We start from the raw sequence: 21,984 nt of genomic DNA on the forward strand, positions 1-21,984 counted from the left end.
TTCCCTATGAAGAAAGGCTAAGGAGGCTAGGGCTTTTCAGCTTGGAGAAGAGACAGCTGAGGGGAGACTTGATAGAGGTATATAAAATAATGAGTGGAGTGGAACAGGTGGATGTGAAGTGTCTGTTCACACTTTCCAAAAATACTAGGACTAGGGGGCATGCGATGAAACTACAGTGTAGTAAATTTTAAAATAAAATCGGAGAAAATTTTTCTTCACCCAACGCGTAATTAAACTCTGGAATTCGTTGCCGGAGAACGTGGTGAAGGCGGTTAGCTTGGCAGAGTTTAAAAAGGGGTTAGACGGTTTCCTAAAGGACAAGTCCATAAACCGCTACTAAATGGACTTGGGAAAAATCCACAATTCCAGGAACAACATGTATAGAACGTTTGTACGTTTGGGACGCTTGCCAGGTGCCCTTGGCCTGGATTGGTCGCTGTCGTGGATAGGATGCTGGGCTCGATGGACCCTTGGTCTTTTCCCAGTGTGGCATTACTTATGTACTATATATATATATATATATATATATATATATATATATATATATATATACACCCACAATGAATATGCACAAGGTATTTGCATACCATGCCCCCATGGTATGCAAATATATATTTCATGCATATTCATTGCAGGTATCCTGAAAATCTGACTGGCTAGGTGCGTCCCAAGGACTGAATCGAGAATCCATGCACTAGTTTAAAGCCAGCAGCAGTAATTCCTATGCTTAAAAAATAAAATTGGACCCATCTATTCTGAGAACCATCATTCAATTTCTTTTTTCACTTTTGAAGAAAAAAAAAGTGATAGAGAAGTTGGATTTTAGATCAATTCCAGTTTGGATTTCATTATAAACAAAGTGTCTTTCCTGGATTTACTCCATTATGGTTTTGAATAAGGTATTGAATTTCTAACGTTGGCTATTACAGCTGCTTTTGAAAGCATTTTTGAATTTCAGGAGTAGTGTTGAAATGGTTTACTTCAATTTTGCAGGATCTACCATTTCAGGTTAGGTGCAGATCCAAGACATCTATTTGTATGAATGACTGTTCTGAGATGCCCCAGGGTTCAGCACTATATCTACATCACTCCTATTTATAGATTTGGGTTTGAAATTAAAATATTGGCTTTATGCCAATGACCAACAATCCTTTTACTTGCACTCCTATTGAATCAATTGCTTTTTCAGTTATGTTTGAAGACGAAGAACTCAGAGACCTTTTAACTAAGGGGCATTTAAGCCCTTAACATGTTTACACATTAAAAAAAAAAAAACAGGGTTCCACAAAGCACATTAAAGCAATTTGTGGTATTTTCCCCCATTTCTGCTCATTAAACCCTGTGGTTAAGTACGTTTTGTGAAATTCTTTTCAGAGGGGCGTGGCACGGGCATTCCTGCGTTAGTACATGCCAATTAGAGCACACACTTATCACAGGAGCACTTAACCACCACCTAAATAGGAAGCAGTTAAAATGCTCCTGCATTTTTTTTTTTTTTAGAGGTTTGTTAGTGCATAACCCTAAAAAAAAAAAAAAAGCCCTAAAAAGAGTGCCTTTACAAAGATGCATTAATGGATTTAGCACATGCTAAATAAGATGCCCACTATAAGTGTCTTATTTAGCGCACCTTAGTATAAAGGACCCCTAAAGGTTTTAATCACTGAAGATTTAGTTTTAAGATTTAGGATTTTAGACTGTTTAATCAGATTGATAATAGTAAATTTTATTGTTTGAAATTGTATGCAGGTGTTTTTATGATGTTATCGTGATTTATTATGTATGTTTTAAGTTGTTCTCTGCTGGAATTTGACAGATCATGTGGAGTAAAAGGAAAAAAAAAAATCTGGGCTTAGTGTGTGGGAAAGTGCACAAAGCCCAGATTTTACTGCACTTTAGGCCCTTTGCTTTTCTGTGAATAGATTTTGTGTGAACTGTCTCAAACATAGAAGTTCATTTATGGGTTAAAATGTTGTATCTACCTTTTCTTCTTTATGTTTGAGGATACTGAAATTTCTATCTTTATAGTTAGAGTAATAATGTTATCTAGGGTTCTTTTTTGGACTCTTGCCTTTACAGTCTTAGGATGAATTTTCCATTTGAAGAATTTTAAGGTTAAAACCCTTTGTCAGTTACAGACTTTTTTTTTTTTTAATTTCTATTTTTCTTACAGTAGTTCAAACTTATGTTACTCCACTGCGTGACAACTTTAATGCTCTTTTTCATGCACAAGTTGCCAAAATGTAACACCATGGTCGATAAATTCCTTGTTTCAAACACATTCCACCAATTTTGAAGAGATTACATTGCCTTCCTATTTTGTAGAGAATTGGTTTTAAAATTTTGGTTTTCATTTATGGGGCACTGCATCAAATTATTAATGTAGCAATTCCAAATAGACTATTAGCCTCCCAGACCATTGTGCTCTGCCGAAATGGATGTTAGATGTTCCTTCTTTTGACATATCAGACTAGATTATCTAGCTTCGTACATGGTTCAAGGCCCATCTTTGAATACAATCACTACTTTCATTTTATGAACAGCTAAAAGCATACCTTTTTTAGCACACCTTCTCAGCAGATTAGATTGTGATATATTAGATGATGATTTATATTCTATTGTGTTGATAAAAAAAATGATAGCATTTGAAACCAGGTAGGGCGAAAACACTAAACTGACCTGGCAATCTGAGGGACTGGGACCTAACCAAGCTTCAGTAATCAGGTAGGGCAAAAACACTATCCTGAACTGGCAATCTGAGGGACTGGGACCTAACTGAGCTGCATTTTGCAGAAGGGGTATGTGGGTGGCACCAAAGTATGTAATGCATGTATATGTATGGCTGGCTGTGTATGAGGCTACAGGTGTGAGCTGCTCTGATGTTGTGGAGCCATGCTCAGGCAGCGTTTGGTCACAGTGAGGATGTTTCTGCAGGAAGCAGGCAGGGTTAAGACTCTTGAGAGGAACAACCAAACCCTACATGAGTCAATTCTATTTTTTTTTTTTTTTAAGTGCTTGGTTGAATAAATAATTTTACAATTCTCTCCCTCTACAGGACTAGGACATAACTTTGAGCTATGTCTTTTGTGTTAGAACAACAACAACAACATTTGCTTACTGTTTGTATTAGACTTTGGAAATACCATTCTAATATACCACAAGGTTAGTGGTCTAGAGACACATTTGCACCGATTTTTAATGTCTAATTTTTAATGTTATTTTACTATTTGTATTTGTGCAATAACAGTTTGTTCACATTTGCAAATTCGATTTTTACTTTATGCATGCAAATCCATCCAGTAATTTTACATTTTTACTGTTTCATTTTTTTAATAAAGATATTTCAATAATTTAAAATGTCATGTCATATTATGCATGTTATATAATGTCCAGTTACATTATATAATTTATATTTTTATTGGTTTCCTGAGCATATGTTTATACTAGTTTTTACATGTTTTATAGACTCCTGAGGCAGGCGCTGAAACACAGCAGCTGTGTTGAGCCGCTTGGTATTTTTCAATAGAAGACCCTTTACTGTGCATTCGTCTCCCTTGTTGTTTGGAAAGAGCCAGCCTACCCTACTCCCTTCTCTGCCAGGGTTAGGACTCTCTACAGGCTTTACTCAGCACCTGGTGACATATCTGCTTACAGAATGCCTATGAGACTGTTAGAGTCAGTTGGGGTAAGCGCTGAGCAAAGGGAGATGCTGCGAGAGTGGGCTCCTAGAAAGATTCTTTTGGACTAATTTGAGGCTCTGGCAATAGAAACTGAGCGAGTCTTTTGGCAAATGAGTTATGAGTGTTTTATTGGACGGTTTTCCAGTTTTGGAAAATTAGCTGAGCTTGGTGAAGCCTGTGGAGAGACTAGCTATTAGAGGAGTGGGCCAGGTAAAGGAATAGGGTTTGACATTTGTTGGCGAAAGTTTGATGGAATAAGTTTAGGAGGAGTTGAGATTGGAATCTTTTTGAGGAAATCTGGTTCTTTAGGTAAAAGCTCAGAGAAGGGGCTCAGTTCCATTTTGTTTGGGGCTAGGTTCCTGCTGGTAAAAAGGGAACTCATTTTATCTTTCCTGATTCAACTGAATGTTTTTTTTCTGGTGACCCCAATGTGGAAACTTTAGAACTGAGATGTAAAAGGAGGGCCTGCCTGGAAAGTAAAGTTGTAAAGGCTTTGGGAGACTGCATCTATAAGACTGACTTGGCCAGAGCTGCGGGACAGATTGGCCAAGCCTGAGCCTGGGACAGAAGCCCGACCCTGTTTAGAGCACCTGCACCTGTGAGCTTAGGTATTAGAAAAAAAGTTTAGGGACAAGCTTTCTTGGTTTCCAGACTGCAGCTACAGTAGGAGCACGTTGCCAGACAAATTTGGTTGGGAGACCAGCAAAGGCAACATGCTCATCTTATTTTCTGGGCTAGCTAACTTTCCCCACACTTGAGCTTGCATCACATAGGGAGGAAGTCTCTCTTTTTGGTTTTGTTTAAGAAAGGGAGTAGATATTTACCTGTCAGATTTCCCAAAGATCCGGGTTCCAGCTTTGATCCTAGAGAGGAGTTTCCTTAAGGAGGCTAGAGAGCAGCGAACTGGTGAAGGTTTTCTTTTGATAAATTTTAATGTGCACACATTTTATTATTTTTGGGATGCTCCTTTGAAAGCCGAGTACTCCAGCTGGGACATTTGCACTTACCTTGTTTGGGGTAGTGGTTCCTGGCTGTAAACAGTCTGGGAGTAAAAAAAACCCCACATAGGAAAAAGGGGAGACGTTTACCACATACTGACTAATCCTTGGGAGAAAGAAGCAAGCTTTGGAAGTGGGAAACTATGGAAATATGTGTCTGACAACGAGACAGCGTGGTGGTTGGATGGAAGCATCTAGGATGAGGTTTGATTCTATAGTTTATGCCCTGAAAATAGCAAGGATAAATCAAGATCAGGCATACATCAACTTTATCTTGTTGGGCAGACTGGATGTACAGGTCTTCATCTGCCATCATCTACTATGTTACTATATTTATTGATTTTTATTTGATTTAAATATTTGTATTGTAGCTTTACCCCCAACACACCCTTTGGACAAAACATGTTCATGTTGGTATATGTTTCAATAAACCACATTGCTCTTCATCTCTACTAGTCTGCTACATGTGTTGCTGCTTTTCCTGTATGTAGATCACCTCTTGCTGCTTATCTTGGGGTTCATTGTGCAATAAACCTTTGTACACTGTGAAACTTACCTCTCTTCCCATCCAACACTTGTGAGGGTAATCACACACTTTCAGTTTCATTGCTGGTATTCTTGATAAGACTGTAGTGTTTGGGAGGAAGTGTGACTTAGCTCAGGGGAAGCCAGCCTGCTGTTTATCGCCATGATCAATAGCCCTTTAGGTATTGCACTGAACCCTAGGGGGCAGCATACATTGTTATTTTGGTTTACATTTTATGATGTTTCATTTTGTTTGTATGTTTCATTGTTAACTGCCTAGATTAGTAGATGGGTGGGATATGAGATTTTATAAATAAAGTAATAGGGTTTACCTAAGGTAACTTTCTTCTTTCTGGGATCCTGCACATAATCTGCCATCTGCATTCATTCAGAAAGGGAAAAGCAACAACATAAAAATGTCTATGGATTACAGTTACAAGCACCCTGCTGTCCTTACCAGCATGTGTGAGCAATTCAGTACAACCGAAGAGAAACTCCAAAGGCTGGAATGAGGAGTCGTCCGAGCACATGGGGCCTTGAAGAAAGCAGAATGCAGAGTCCACAACTGGCTCCTAATTAAAAAAAAAAAAAAATGAAGGCAAGTTAGATCACAGGATTATCTCATAGCTGCAGCAAAACCTCCCCCCCCCACCCCCAAAAAAAAAAAAAAAAAAAAAAAAAAAAAAAAAGAGGTTGGGAGCCTTGACTATTTCTAGGAATTGAACTTGCATCTTGGTGCACTCTGCTGATAGTAGTCCTTTCATCCATCTGAAAGCCACACTAATGCATTGTGCTACTAACAGATACTCAATAATAAGTGATCGTGATCTAGACAGAACCGAACTTTTATCACTAGACGGACTACAACCCAATCTATTACTCAGGAACTTATATGCAATTACCATAACGTATTCTTCTGTACCATGTATGTACGCACCTTAATGCAATACCACTTTAATCATTATGCCGAAAACAACTTATCTATAAAATTGATGACCTAACATATGTTACAATCCAATCACTCAGGAACCTATATGCATTACCATAATGTATGCACGCACCTTAATGCAATACCATTTGTAATTTTGTTAGCCGGAAATGGCATTCACCACTACGGCAAATGTAAGCCACATTGAGCCTGCAAATTGGTGGGAAAATGTGAGATACAAATGCTACAAATAAATAAATATGGGTGCAAAAGCAAAGTCTCTACTACTAAACATTTCTAGAGCGCTACTAGGTTTACGCAGCGCTGTACAGTTTAACAAAGAAGGACAGTCCCTGCTCAAAGACTTACAATCTAAAGGACAAAATGTCAAGTTGTGGCAGTCTAGATTTCCTGAGTAGAGGTATGGTGGTTAGGTGCCGAGGGCGACATTGAAGAGGTGGGCTTTGAGCAAGGATTTGAAGGTGGGTAGGGAGGGGGCCTGGCATATGGGCTCAGGGAGTTTATTCCAAGCACGGGGTGAGGCGAGGCAGAAAGGGCGGAGCCTGGAGTTGGCGGTGGAGGAGAAGGGTACTGAAAGGAGGGATTTGTCTTGAGAGCGGAGACTGCGGGTAGGAACGTAAGGGGAGATGAGGGTAGAGAGGTAGGAGGGGCTGCAGATCGAGTGCATTTGAAGGTTAGTAGGAGAAGCTTGAACTGTATGCATTACCTGATCGGAAGCCAGTGAAGTGACTTGAGTAGAGGGGTGATACGAGTATTTATCTGTCCAGGCGGAAGATAACACGTGCAGCAGAGTTCTGAACGGACTGAAGGGGGGATAGATGGCTAAGTGGGAGGCCAGTAAGGAGAAGTTTGCAGTAGTCAAGGCGAGAGGTAATGAGACAGTGGATGAGAGTTCGGGTGGTGTGCTCAGAGAGGAAGGGGTGAATTTTGCTAATGTTGTAGAGGAAGAAGCGACAGGTCTTGGCTATCTGCTGGATATGCGCAGAGAAGGAGAGGGAGGAGTCGAAGATGACTCCGAGGTTGCGGGCAGATGAGACGGGGACGATGAGGGTGTTATCAACTGAGATAGAGAGTGGAGGGAGAGGAGAAGTGGGTTTGGGTGGGAAGACAATAAGCTCGGTCTTGGCCATGTTCAGTTTCAGGTGGCGGTTGGACATCCAGGCAGTCTCTCTCCCCTCTCCAACAATGGTATCCTCAGATATACGAGATCATGCCAAATGAACAAGAATAATGGACCCAGGTAACTGTTGGTAAAAAACTTTGCATAACTTGGAGAGACAGACAATCAGTTCTCCGATGGCTGTTAAAGCAGGTCCAAAAATAAATTCTAGTTGTGTGCTTATGACGTTATACTTAGGCTGTTGAAATACCGTGCTACACTCAAAACTAGGCAAGTGCACTGGTTTGGCACTGAATTTTGGGCACACTATCATTAGAGCCTGTGGGTGCCAAGCACCCCCAATATTAAGCAAGCGCCTTCATTATGTCCAGTGAGGGATAATTTGTTTTGTTTGGCACCCCAAAAGCGCTCCACAGTCCTGCCAGTGGGGGTGCTGTTTCACCATCACATTTTCAATAGTCTCTGCAGGGCTCCAGGGAACTTGCCTGTCCCCAGCAATTGAAAGATGCAATACTGAAACACCACCCCAAACTGTAGCAAAGCAGTTACAGGACTCCTGCTCAGCATAGACAGAACAGTGACCCCAATCATTTTGAAACGTCGAAGCCTATTACCTCAGATGACACACAAGAAAAAAAAAAGTGCCAAACTGCTACAGTAACCTTAGCTATTTATGAGTAGCATGAAGATTTATTTCCAAGGTGGCAAAACTCTGCTAAAGAATAATGCATTTTTCTACTTCCCTAATAGTCTGGAAACGTCATCAAGATGACACAGCCACTAGATCCAAAAAAGTGTCCCAGAACAGGGGGACTCTTGAGCACGTGCCCCTCCCCCTCAATACTTGGTGGGTGGCAACACTTTCTGGGACCTTCTTGGAAAATGGCAACCCAGTTTGGCTCATCTCTCAACACCAGCGATCTAGGTGAAGGGGTTTTCTGGTCAGGGTTCTCAGGCCTGGGTGCTAGAGGGTCCTTGGAGTTTTTGTTTTTAATTTTAAAGTATTACTTTGTTTGTTTTTTGGGTTTTGTTTTTTTAGGTGTAGATTGTTTACTTTGCTGGGTTTTTATCATTATATCAGAAGTAAAAAATATATAATAATGGAAAGAATGAAAGCATTAAAAAACTGATTATACTGTAGTTTTATTATATTGACCAAGCCTTAATTCACAGTATTTCATAGAGATATAGAAAGATATCATGGTGTACACAGTTACAAAAAAAAAAAAAAAGTGGAAAAAATCTTACTGCAGGTGGTTTAGACCTCTTGTTTTGGTAATAATTATATCACATCACATCCAGTAGGTGGAGCTAGCAGCCATATAGAGTCACCCAAAACAATACCAAACGCCTATTAGAAATAACAAACTGCCTATGCATGGTCTGTCTGTAAAAAGGCTACAGGTGTTTCAGTTGGATAGGCAGTGCCTTAAAAAGGTGAAAGATTTTGACCTTTATATTCCATATTATCCCAAGCAAACTTAACTGATGTTATTGTTACAGCCCCTGAGATACCGAATTTTGACAAAAAATATCTCCAAATGACCTTGGCTTGGCTTAAAGGCACAAAGGAATCTCATTTGATATTCAGGTTTACCAATCAGGAAGCCATAGAGCAATAGCAAACTGTTAATGCAAAACTATAGACCTCCTGAAATCCAGTTTTACTAACCGAGTTTTAATTTGCTGTGTCTGGATGCCTTCAAAAATGTTATGTTAAACTGTACAATTTGCAAAACAGACTTCCTATCAGCTATGTTTGCTGCTTGCAATGGAGCCTTGGAACCTCAATATTTCAAATTTTGTGATATCAGCACATAAAAAAAGCAATTAAACAAGCAAATAAATTTAACAGGACTCATCTATATGCAAACACACAGTCAGGAGACAAAGATTTTTTTTTAAATGCCATGTATGTACACAGAACTGGAAAATGTTGGCACATTTAGACTGACTCTGGACAGAACGTCATCTCTTTTAAACAATAGTAATAAAAAAAATATTGTGCATTTTTATAATATACCACTGCATTTCACAAAATAAAAAGGAGCATGTTACCACATACCATCTTTCTCTTTTGATCTATGCACAGGAAAATAATATTTTAAAATGCTCCCAAGTTTCAACAACAACAAAAAAAACACCACACCATTGTACTTTAAAAAAATGGAAAAAAAAAACCCCCACCATCCTCAATCATTAGCACCCGATTCTCCTAACATGTTTGTTTTGGTGGCCCTTTACTAGGTGAAAAAAAAAAACTCAACACACCAACACCTGCTAGGGTGTCCCTATAACCAGCCCCTCCAAATGACACAATGATTATGATTTAGAACCAATTACTACTCCAACTGATGAAAGGTTATTCCATTGTGATAGTTCCTCTGTGTACATCTGTATGCTGCATAAACCGGCATGTTTCTAAATATAACCTAGATAAAACAACAGTGAACGACAATGTGGATGCAGCAACTGTTTGCTTTGTTTTGTGTGTCAAACATGGTAGCTGCAAGGGGGGAGGGGGAGGATGGCTTCAGCCTTGTGACATCAGGCCTCCCATTCTCTCTCAAACTTCCTTGGCTCAGGCCCTGTGCTTGGATCTTAGCAACACATTTTGGAAAACAGAAATTGATACACAATTATATTTGACTGCAAGTAGCACCACTCATTTTTAAAATTAAAGACCAAGAAGGCAACAAAAAGTACAGCTGCAACCCCATCTATAAAATCAAGCACGGTAGTCTGCAAGAGCAAGCCAGTCCAATAGTTAAACAAAATTTAAGAATGGAAACATTTACTGCTGTCTTGACTCCTTACAACAGTTTTCTTTGTCCCTTAGCATCTGAGAATAAACAAATATAAAACCAGCTGAAAAGTTCCTGCTCCAAGTTAAGCATTGCAGATGGGGTAAGTGAAGTGCATGGGTAGTAAATGGATGAGGGAGGCAGGGTAAAACTGTGTGAATGCCACATAGAAAATGGCTGTGGGTGCTGAGTGAGTACTGAGGGTATGTGAGCATGTGGGGGAAGTAGAAAATTATTCTCTTCTCTTTCCATCACTTAGACTGGCTTTCAGTCAAGCTGAGACATTACTGGGTAACAAGCTTCTACCAGTTATTGTACTGTTTCAGTTTAAATGCTTAATATCCCACATATAATATAAAATATCTGAACAGCTAACAATCTATTATAGAAAGATGATAAAAGGGAAAAGTGAGGTGTAGTAGATGGAAATAGAAAAGGGTAAATGTCAGTTAAATTCACTCTGGAGGGGAACAGTTCCAAATCTGCTGAATTTATTTATAGAAAAAAAATCTGCAAAGAGAAGGTTTGAGGTTGGGTTTAAATTGTTTTAAAGATGTGTGAGATGGGAGGTTAAAGCATTCCAGAGGGTGGGGCCAATAACAGAGAAGATAGAACTGTGAATAGTATCATACCTGATATGGCGAAGAGACTGAGTGACTAAGATGTTGCTGGGAACAATGAAGAACCAGTGTTGGGAATACGGGGTCAAGAAAAGTGCCAGGAAAGAGGGAGAACCCAGAGGTAGTGGTTTTAAACACCAGAAGTAGAATTTTATAGGTTATTCTATGTGGAATAAGAAAACAGTGAGCTGCTTTCAACAGTAGCATGACATGTCATATTTCTTTGCTCCAGTAATTAATTCACTAATGGTATTTTGTATTAGTTGAATATATTGTATATCTGTCATAGGCCCTTATACAACAAGTGTACCAGAATCTGTAGAGCAGTAGAGCACAGGAGGGCCCTGATGGATCACAGTTGACACGGCTTATAGAAGCAGTGCTCAATCAAAGTAGAAATGAGAGTTTGGAAGTTTAGATCATGGTCAACTAGGATACCAAGAAATTTCAAAGATCTATGGATGTCAGAATTTGACTATCATCATCAGTGTATATAAAGCCTGAAAGGCCAATTAACTGAAAGAGTTAGTGGTGATGCCATGAAGATATTAAAACAAGGCTGGTGCAGAGAATGATTTGCAGGTAGCACCTTGATGGCTCACTATATACAATCTGGAAGAGATATGTATCTAATCAGGCTAAGGCTTGATCTGTGATGCCAATGTGATAAAAAACATTACATGCACATTGCATGAGAGCAATTCCTTCCAACGTCTGCTGCCATGTATATGCACAAATGGACCAGACAGGTAGGACTACAGCAATATCCTACAGTGGACCCAAAATATACTGCCTGCTAATGAACAAATGAAGACTTCTATGCTAAGTTAAAAAAAAAAAAAAAAATTCTTCCAGATCCAGATGTCACTAGGAGTCAACTGACTCGACAGCACCACACAATAAAGGACCCCCTCCCCTTTGTGGTTTTTTTTGACATGATACAGGAGTGGTTTATCATTGCTATCTCAAGGCATGGAGGGATAAACAACTTGCCGAAGGCCACAAGAAGCTGTGGTTTGAATCTAGGCCTTCTAGTTTCCAGCCTGCTGCTCTAACCATTCGGCAACACCTCCACTCCCCCAAAAATGTCTTAAAACCTTATATTTCACAAAGGCTTAAGAGAGATTTTTGGATATGACAGCAATATAGTAAATGCTTGGCTTCCACCCCTCTCTAGTCCTCCCCCCCTCCCCTACTTTAGAGTTTAAAGACCCTTGGCAACTCAACTATTGATTGCTGTCCGTCTGTCTGCTGTGAGAAAATATATTTTGCTGCCATATTGTTGGGTTTTGTCATTGGTTTACTCCTAACCCCTGAAGTTACTTTGTTGGATTGTATATTGTTTTACAGTATTGGTGCCGTGAAAGGCATAAACAACAAATACCTGCCACAGTGGGCACTATTTTAAGACTAACCCTACATTAGAACCTAAGCAGATATATTTGTGGGTTTTCATTCCCTTTACATGCCTCTTCCCCTTGGGAGAGAAAGGCTTCCACCTCCCTGGACAGCCCTCCTTCCTGATCAAAAGTGGGTTAGAGGAACATGCAGGGGCTGGTTTTAGGTGTAACAGGTCGCAAGAGAGTGAAGGGACTTAGCAATTTATGCTTACAGGCCCTCCTTCCCACACAGGACCCAGAAGCAGGAGGGGGCAGTATGTGACCTGAGTGCACTCAATTTATTCCTTGCATTCACAACCTTCTGTCATGATCAGGACTAACCCCTCTGGCTCCCATAGGCTGTTTGGAGCAATGAGGGAGGGGGCAAAGGTGCTGGAAGAGGCAAAACAACTCAGAAGAAAGAGGGGGGAAATCCGGGGGCGTAGCCAGACACCCAATTTTGGGTGGGCCTGGGCCCAAGATGGGTGGGCAGAAGAACCTCGCCCCGTCCCAAAGGTGATTTGGTCTCTCCTCTTGCCTGCATGCCATATGGTCTCTCAAACATCCCCCCTCTCCTGTATACCTTTTAAATAGCAGATTTTCACAGCAGCGAGCAGCACCTAATACACACTGCTCATGTTGGCCCCACACCCTTCCCTCTGATGCAACTTCCTGTTTCCGCCTAGGCAGAAATACATCAGAGGGAAGGCTGTGGGGCCGGTGCAAGCAGTATGTATGTCACTGCAGGCAAAGATCTGCTACTTACAAGGTATGCAGGAGGGACACTTGTTGGGAATTTTCGGCTGGTGGGGCTTGGGGATCCTTGCCAGCCACATCATAGGTATGCTGCTACTGGGTGGGCCTGAACCCAAAGTGGGTGGGCAAGCCCACCCTTGGCTACGCCACTGGGGAAATCCCAGACTGCAGTCATACAGAAAGGAGTTGTGAATATCTATTACAAGAGAGAAATATTGCTATTAATCTGCCAATTGTCTATTACCAATTTAGAAGGTTCTGTGGGCCACTGGTCTCTTCTAATTATTAAAACTACTACTGGGTACTCCTACCCTGTCTCCAACATATCCCACATCAGAATTAGCAGACTCAAGCCTCCTATTGACTCAGGGCCCTAAACATGTCTAGTTTGCATGTGCTTTTATTTCTGCCCTATCACTTTTTTATCACTTTTGTACAAAGTGTGCCTAAAATTCCAAACCAATAAAGGTCATACATACATACATAGTAGATGACGGCAGAAAAAGACCTGCACAGTCATCTGGAAGCAATGCCAGGCATTAGAGACCTGATTAGTCTACCGGTTCTTTGCTTCAACCTATCAATTTTTCCTTGATATTTCTATATTATTGCCATTTCTTAAATTACTTGTTATGTTTTAATATCAAATAGTTTCCATCTTTAACAATTTAGAAAAAAATGTCCATGTTTCAATACTGTAGGTCACAGATTCCTACTCTTCTGGGTTGAGACATTTATCCATGGTCTGCCCATCTAGAATAGCTCAGACATGTGAATGACAATGGGGCAGCTTGGGAATTCATCTGAGAAGACACTCAATTAAAAATAACAGTACCTGACTTTGGGCAACATAGGGTGGGAATGAATCATTACATAGTTGCTTGATTTATTAAAAAAAAAAAAATCCAAATCACTACAGTTAAGAAAATTGCTGTGCTAAGATCTATGCTTCAGCTAAAAAACAGGGCTGGTGCAAGGTGAGTGGGCATCTTAGGCAAACATTCAGTCTTATCCCCCCCCCCCCCCCTTCCACTGTTTTGGCCCCTAGACTAAGACTGCCAACTGGATCCAGATTTGCAGGAGAGGGTTGATCCAGTCGTGTGTTTACCCTGTTAAAAAGACTACAAGTCCCAGCATGCAACAGGGTAAACCCAGAACTGGATCAACCCTGTCCTGCAAATCTGGATCCAGTTGGCAGCCTTACCCTACACCCTCCCCACCTCAAGATTCTGTTTACTAAATTCATCAATCACGATCATCCCAACATCAATTCTGCAAAAATATCAAATAGGAAGCGACAACCACAGAAGACCCAAAGTCCTCCACACAGATAGGCAAACACAGCAGGGGTGACACCAAGGATGGACTAAGAACAAGTGGACTCTACACGAGTCATGTTTTGGCCGTAGAGGCCTGCCTCAGTAGTCCCTGTAAGTTGTGTTTGTATGACATATTATACTGCAAATCTCAAAAATACAAGACCTTAAGAGAAGAATATAAATAACGCTGGAATAATATAGCTCAACGCCGCAGCTGAATAGCAGCAAAAGATTTGCAATATGATATTTGTCACACAAATACAACTTACAAGGACTTCTGAGACAGACCTCTACAGCCGAAACAGACTTATGTAAGAACAAGTGGACTCGACATGAAAGTACATGATGTGAAATTTTAAGTTCATCCAACATGTCATTTCTGCATCATCCTTGGTGTCGCCCCCACTGTTTGCCTATCAAAATATCAAATAGCCTATTTAATATCCAAGCATACAACTGTCTGCTAAGAAAAGGACATGCTAATAGTCCTTTGAGTATGTGTGGTCATCTGGATTTTCTATTTTTGATTGCTGCTATTTGCCACCCCTTGGAAGTTTGCCACCCTAGGTGACTGCATAATCCTTGCTAATGGTGAAGCAGCCATATTAGCATTTAAAATCTTGTGGCTCATGAGCTTCATGATAGACCATAGTATAACACATTTTTCTCTCCTTCACACACAAAGTAGGATCATCAATGCATGTTATCTATTTCGCACCAAATTATTACTATATGGGCGGGGGGGGGGGGGGGGGGGGGGAGAAATCTAACCTCCATTGAAAATCTCATAAGTAACCACAAACAGTTCAGATCTGTATGTCTGAAGTTTTTTTTTCCATTTTGCTCACACCCTTTTCAGTAGTAGCTCAAGGTGAGTTACATTCAGCCTGGTACACTGGATATTTCTTTTTCCCAGGAGGGCTCACAATTTTGGTTTGTACCTGAGGCAACGGAGGGTTAAGTGATTTGTTCAAGATCACAAGGAGCAGCAGTGGGATTTGAACCAGCCACCTCTGGATTGCAAGACTGGTGCTCTAACCACCAGGCCACTCCATCATCAACTTAATTGTGATGTTAAGTTGTATGCAAAATTGCATACAACTTAACATCACAATCTGTTGGCACTACACAGATCTATAGGCAAGTGCATTGTCAATAGTGTCTGAATGGCTTACAAAGCTAGTTAACATTTTTATTTATAATCCTATTTATCTATAACTTTTTAGCATTACAACCCTTTTGTCAACTATTAAGATTCTGAGGAACATATTCAGCTTGTCCATCAAGGGATTACTCTAGAGAAGCACATTATCAAGTCTCAGAACTAAGAGCTAGATTATTATAGCTAACGCACACAGGGAGAGAAGTGGTCTAGTGGTCACAGCAATAAGCCATTTCCTACTGCCTCAGGGACAGTATCTGCTTACATTATAAGCTATTTGAGACAAGCACATATTGTAATAGGATACTTATTACCATTAGACAGCATAGCATACAGCATGAATCCAATAGCAATATAAGATCATTTAAGAAACCACACTGTCTCCACTGATAGTTAAAGTTAGAATTAAAAAAAGTTCACACTCCATTCTAATGGCTATTTTTCAAACTTCCATTTTATTTTTCTCCCTTCTACATTTTAAAAGGTGTGCACTATTTAAGAACCATAAACAAAAAACCACATTGCTTCACAATAGCTTCCGCTGGTTATAGTTTATATATATATATATATATATATATATATATATACATACATACACATACAAGTTTTTAGGATATCCCAACTTAATCAGCTAACAATAATAAGACTTCTAAAATTGTTTCCTTTCTTTTCACTCATAAGACATGAGAATTTTAGGGTTTATTGCTAATGGGTAAAAATCATATAGGTGAACACCCTACTTCTTCTAATCAGAGAAGCTAAGGGGCAGCTGTATTACTTTTATTAAATTGCCTCCTAAACAGAACTGGTCATTTATTTACAAGTCCTTAAAGTGGTTCATATGAGTCCTTCCGATTCTGAACCAGTTTCATAAACCATTACCACAATTTCTCTATGAAGTTTTGATTTACTATGTGATTTTAAGAGAAACCCAATTCAAAAGTCTAAAACAAACTCCCTTAAGAAAGCTGAAATCTAGGTTGGTGGCTACTTATTCAGACAGTCCCAGGGTACCCTTTCTCCAATAGAGCTTTAATTTAAAAAACACCTACCATGTGGGCCAGGCAGCCATAGATCGCCTCATGAGAGACTAAGGTGAGTCATGTTCCATAGTGGTTCAGTAAGCAACCCTAACAAGTAGGCGGAGACTTTTTTTTTTTCTTTCATACTCTACACCATTTCTATCTCCTCCTCAACGACCCCTTTTCTCTTTATGGAATCAGGGATTATTTAAACCCCTCCCTCAATTATGGAAATGAGATCAGTGTCAGCAGCCCTGACCTAAGACCTATCTTATATGGGCTATAAACCACAGCTTTAATTAAGGATGAAATTGAGGAATAAGTATCAGTAGCAGAATGACACTTTTAGGTGTAAATTTAACCATAGTTATGGTAGACAGTGAGAGTAATCTAACATTTATAGCAGGCAGTGGTGTGCTGGAGCAGGCTCTCACAGGCTCTCGAGAGCCGTTTGTTAAGTTTTTAAGAATTTTGAGAGCCGGTTCTCCGTGGCTACTTTAACAAATGGATCCCAAAATGTGGGCTTGGGCCCCTCCTGAATTCTCTTTTACTTTGCTGGCGAGAGAGAGCCCCCTGTTAACAATTTACCAGCACACCCCTGATAGCAGGTAAAAATGGCACCTGGATACCATAGCTACCAAGCTATCCAGTTCCAGAAGAAGCATTTTAGGCCAGTCCTGGATTTCTGTGAACCCTATCCTGGTGCATTATGGAACATACTTCACTGATATCAACAGGTAGACTAAAGGACTACAAATACCACAGTGCTTTAGGATGTAAGTTGAAAACCAGAAATATCCCTACTGCACGTTAGTAATTATGCAATGCAAATGAAGCAGAGTTTCCAAGTTATCCAGTTCCAAGATGGAGATTTTAGGCCAGTCTTAGATTTCTGCAAGCCTCATCCAAATGCATTATAGGACCTGCAGCTCTGACGTTAATGGGTAGAATCAGGGACTGCAAATATCACACTGCTTTTGGATATATTTAAAACCAGGATGAGGCAAAAAGTCTCCCTCATGAAAATGGTTAACTTTGCAGCTCTGCTGAAGGTAGTTTCTAATTATTCATCTTACTATAACAGGAATCACAGTCTAACCTGATACTAAAGGAACATGCGAGGACACTGTAAAATTAGAGCACAACTTCTCCTGATAAGTAATCAGCGAACAGTAACTGATAGATAACCAGGAATTTATTTTCAAAGGAGGCTACTCAGTAAAACACATAATTGGATTAGGTTCTAGACTCAGAGGACACCTGGGAGAAAACAGCTATCTACATGTAGCTGCCAAAAATGGTGACATTCAGAAAAGGAATTCAAAACCTCCACATTGAGAATCAGGATCACATTTTAAAGCTTTAAAGCGTTTCCAGGGCAAAGGTAATCTATGAGCCAAGCATTCCATAAATTTAGACTAGTAATCTGTTCCACATAAAGAAAAATTTTCTTCCTGTTTTCAAACACTCTGAGGTAGTCAGAATGTTTATTTTTCATCCAACTGTTTCTTTCCACCTTTTTTGTGTTTCCTCCTCAACTAGAACTAGCTCTTATTGATGTTACACATGCCAGGAGCCTTCACTGGCAGCTACTTGGGCTCCACTTCCTCAATTTTTAATTCCTCTCCTTAACCTCCTTGTGTTACACCTAAAATTGTTGGCCAGGAGCAATAGAACTCATTGATAAATGCAAGATAAGAACTCCAAAAAACGACCTACCCACCAAAGAGCCAGCAAGTTCTTTTTTATATATATTTGTACATGTTGCATTAATTTTATTGGGTAAGCTTATTTCAACCATCCTAACTAAAGTATAACATTTTGCTGATTAGAGCATGGGGTGGCTCCTAGCTCACACAAACCTATTAAGCGTGCCCTTTGATTTAGGAGTTTACTTTGTCCTCTTATCTTTTCAAGTTGACTGTTTAGTGTTCTTTTTTTAAAAATCTGGTTCTATCACTTCCACTCTCCCAGTCTGTCTCACCAGCTCCATCCTCCTACAGAGTCGCCAAGTTACCCATTCCAGGAAGGAAACTGGCCCTGGATTTCTGCCAGCTGTATCCTGGTGCATTATGGGACCTGCAGCACTGATTTCAATGGAATCATGGACTACAAACTGTAGCTGTCAGAAAGACAGGCCAGAATAACAACTAAGAAAAACCAATTGGAAGAACCAGCACAGACTTACTGGGCCACATAGTTGTGAGTTTTAGAGACATAAGAGAAATCTCTCAAACTGCGTATGCGAACAGTATGGCAGCTAGTTATCGCAAGTGGTATAAAACTGTAAGCTCATGGGTGTAGGGACGTTAAGCACATACTGAAACAAGTTTTGGGGTACATTTTTGTACAGCATATCTTAGCTTGTTTCAATTTTTTGTAGAAAGAGAAGTGCTGACAGATGGGAACAGGATGTGCTAGCTAACCACAAAGAGACAGGGGGGCTCAGACATTGTGTACGTGACACAAAGTAGCATATGCAAGGAGGAATGGGACCGAGGTGAGACAGATGCTCTGAGAGGGTCTGATGCACTAATAAAAAGGGAACTCACCCTGAAATCCATGGGAGTCTAGGTGGAACATTGGGAAGCTGGGTTTCCCCTAGTTCCTACTTCTTTCTCTTTTTCTTGATTTAGTACCTGCACTTTGCTTATCCTGCTGACTGCTTAAAAGAGAAAATAAAGAACACTGCTGCTGAAAACTGCAACTGGTTGTGTGAGTGATTTTCTGGGTGAGCCCTCCATTTGAGAGGAAGAGTCATCTTCGTTCTGAGTGTCTGGGAGGAGCTAGTCCCTTCCGGAACAAAACACTACACTGCTTTGGGCTGTAAGTTTAAACTCAGGACAGGCCAAAAAGTCTCCCTCTTGGAATGGGTCACTTGGTAGTTCTGCTCTTACTTCATATAGGTGCCCATGGCACTGCTTTGATGGCAACATACAAATACACATCTTATTTTCCTGATGCATCTTCCTTGCCTTTCCTATGGTCCTGGATGCTTTTATACTCTCCACAAACGCATCCAAATTTGAAGTAATCCTCTTCCTAGTAAATTCTCACATTCTCTCTGTCCCCTTCAGATTTACATCTATTGAATCCACACTTCACCATTTCTTGGATTCTACTAGAAGTCTGATTGATACCTTTGGCACCTCTGCACTTTTCTTGAGTCACATTACTAGTCTCTGTTCATCAGTCATGATCAATTAAATATGTATATAGTAAATGATGGCAGATATAAACCTGTGAAGTCCATCCAGTCTGCCCACCAAGATAAACTCATAGCATAAAGTATGATCTGAACTACATATGTATACTTGGATCTTGATTTATCCTTGCATTTTCAGGGCATGGACATACAGGTGTGCCTAACACTAGCCTTATTCTCCAACAACTAAAGCTGTCATTGAAGGCTACTCCAGCCTATCCAAATCTCTCCAGCCACGGTCAAGGCACAGACTGTAGAAGCCTGTCTAGTACTGGCCTTGTTCTCCAACTACTGAAGCTGAATCTGTCCAACCATGATCAGAGCACAGACTGTAGAAGTTTGCCTGGCACTGGCCTGTCTAGCCAAGATTAGGGTACACTGCATGGAAGTCTGCCCAGCCCTGACTTTGCTTCTCAATTACTGATGTTGCCATCTATTTACCTCTAAGCTTGTTTGGTTCCATGCCTTTCATGGCTCTTAATTCACTTCTGTACAGTACTGCAAGCCTCACTTAACATCCATTTAGTTTACTGCAATGTGCTGGCTTATCTGATTCTGTTCATCTCTTAGTCTTCAGCACTCTGTTGAAAGTTTCCAGTTACCACATCACGCCTATGCTTCACCCCCTTCAAATGTCAGAAGTTCCAGATACATTCTTGTATGTCCTCATTAATTCTTATAAACCTATTCATAGACTACCTTCTTCCCATATGCCCACTTTTTTTCAGTATATATATATATATATATATATATAGAGAGAGAGAGAGAGAGAGAGAGAACCCTAAAATAGGGCACTTTTACAATTTTATACAGCTACAATAAACCTAAGAACTTATAAACTAAATCAGGGGTAGGCAACCTCTGTTGGGTTTTCAGGGTTTCCCCAATAAATATGCAAGAGATCTATTTGCATACAATAGAGGCAGTGCATGCAAATAGATCTCATGCCTATTCATTGCAAAAATTCTAAAAACCCAACTGGGGCGCAGCCCTCAAGGACCGAGTTTGCCCAACCTTGAACTACTCCTGGGATGTAGAAGAATAGGTCACTACACACGTTTCAAATTAAACACAAAACATATTTCTTCAAGATGGTCTGCAAGAGGCAAAGAATGACCTATCATTTTTGATTACTAAGTACTACCTTTAGTCTAATGATTTTTGTGTTGTCGACTTCACCTTGCAAGGCATCAAATGCCCAGGATGTATTCTAAAAGATAAACAATAGTTAAGAAGAATTCAAATATAACCTTTAAAAAGAACCTTGCGATGAAAATTTATGCTAATCTGAGACAACTTTGCCTCACATAAGACTGCAATCAAACCTATGAAGAACCAGAAAGCCCTAAGAGCAGAATTGAGGACTGAAGGGAGAAAAAGATAGTGCTGTTTCCAAAGAAGATGGTGAACCAAGAAGAATTAGAACTGAATTTTGTTAAAAGTGTGGTGAGGAGAGGAAGAGAGAGAAAAGTTTCAGATACATGCAGTGAACAAAAACATAACTAGGAGGGGCCTAGGGGTTAGAGCACTGGTCTAGCAATCCAGAGGTGGCCAGTTCACATCCCACTGCTGCTCCTTGTGATCTTGGGCAAGTCACTTAACCCTCCATTGCCTCAAGTACAAACTTAGATTGTGAGCCCTCCTGGGACAGATAAACACCCAGAGTACCTGAATGTAACTCAATTTGAGCTACTACTGAAAAAGGTGCAAGCAAAATCTAAAATAACTAAAAATGATCCAGGAAGGGTTAACAAGGCAATAGGAAAAGCTGGACTTATCTTTTAAAGCTTTTAGAAAGTGTGGTTAAGGGTAAAGAAATTGATCTCTAGAAATCAAGCATTTAAGAAAAAGTTTCTTCACCAGAATACATTTGAAGATGTGAAAAAACATCCCCTATGTAAAGGTAATGGTGCTGTATTGGCTCTGTAGCAATGCTTTGCACCATCCTGGGAAGCTCTGAATTCATTATATGAAGGGAGTGGTAGTTAATTATTAGGAAACAAATGAGCAGAAATGGGACAAAATGTCAGTACTAGTACTGAACCATGGGCCTTGAGTCACTGAGTTGCATTAGTAAATTATGTAATCATGAGAACAAGCTGTTTGGGCACCAAAGTTTCAAATGCACATGCATACAACTTGCACTACCTTTCGTTCACAAAGAATGAAAAGGTGATAGAAGCATGAAAAAATATATAGAAAATCAGAAAGATTCAATAAACAATAGCATAAACTAAACTGTTTGGCCATGCAAAGAATTATGCAAGTGAAGAGACCTACATTGAGCATGATGCAGTGAACAGCAATTACTCATCCAAGGAACCAGATGAGCTCCTGGATTGTAAAATTGCTGGGAATAAGGAAGTAGGGCCAGCAAACCAAGAGCTGATGTCCAACACATCAGTTAGTCAGTGAGGTGATTAAATTTGCAGATGATACAAAATTATT

General features: G+C 40.1%; 1 protein-coding gene across 3 annotated transcripts in view; it reads right to left on the reverse strand.

Annotated features, from left to right (window-relative positions):
• The window catches only part of LOC115471208 (inverted formin-2-like), a 75,465-nt gene extending 58,702 nt beyond the window's left edge, over nt 1-16,763 (reverse strand). The window contains exons 1-2 of one of the 3 annotated variants that reach the window (XM_030204913.1): nt 16,362-16,763; nt 5,658-5,772 (exon numbers count right to left, since the gene is read on the reverse strand). In XM_030204913.1, the coding sequence (XP_030060773.1) occupies nt 5,658-5,772; nt 16,362-16,393 (147 nt within the window). In that variant the 5' untranslated portion in view covers nt 16,394-16,763. The remainder of the gene's footprint in view (nt 1-5,657; nt 5,773-16,361) is intronic. The other 2 variants (XM_030204911.1, XM_030204912.1) reach the window with 2 other exon arrangements.
• Nucleotides 16,764-21,984: the final 5,221 nt, after the last annotated feature.

This window comes from Microcaecilia unicolor, chromosome 5, assembly GCF_901765095.1.
Source record: "Microcaecilia unicolor chromosome 5, aMicUni1.1, whole genome shotgun sequence".
Taxonomy (NCBI): Eukaryota; Metazoa; Chordata; class Amphibia; order Gymnophiona; family Siphonopidae; genus Microcaecilia; species Microcaecilia unicolor.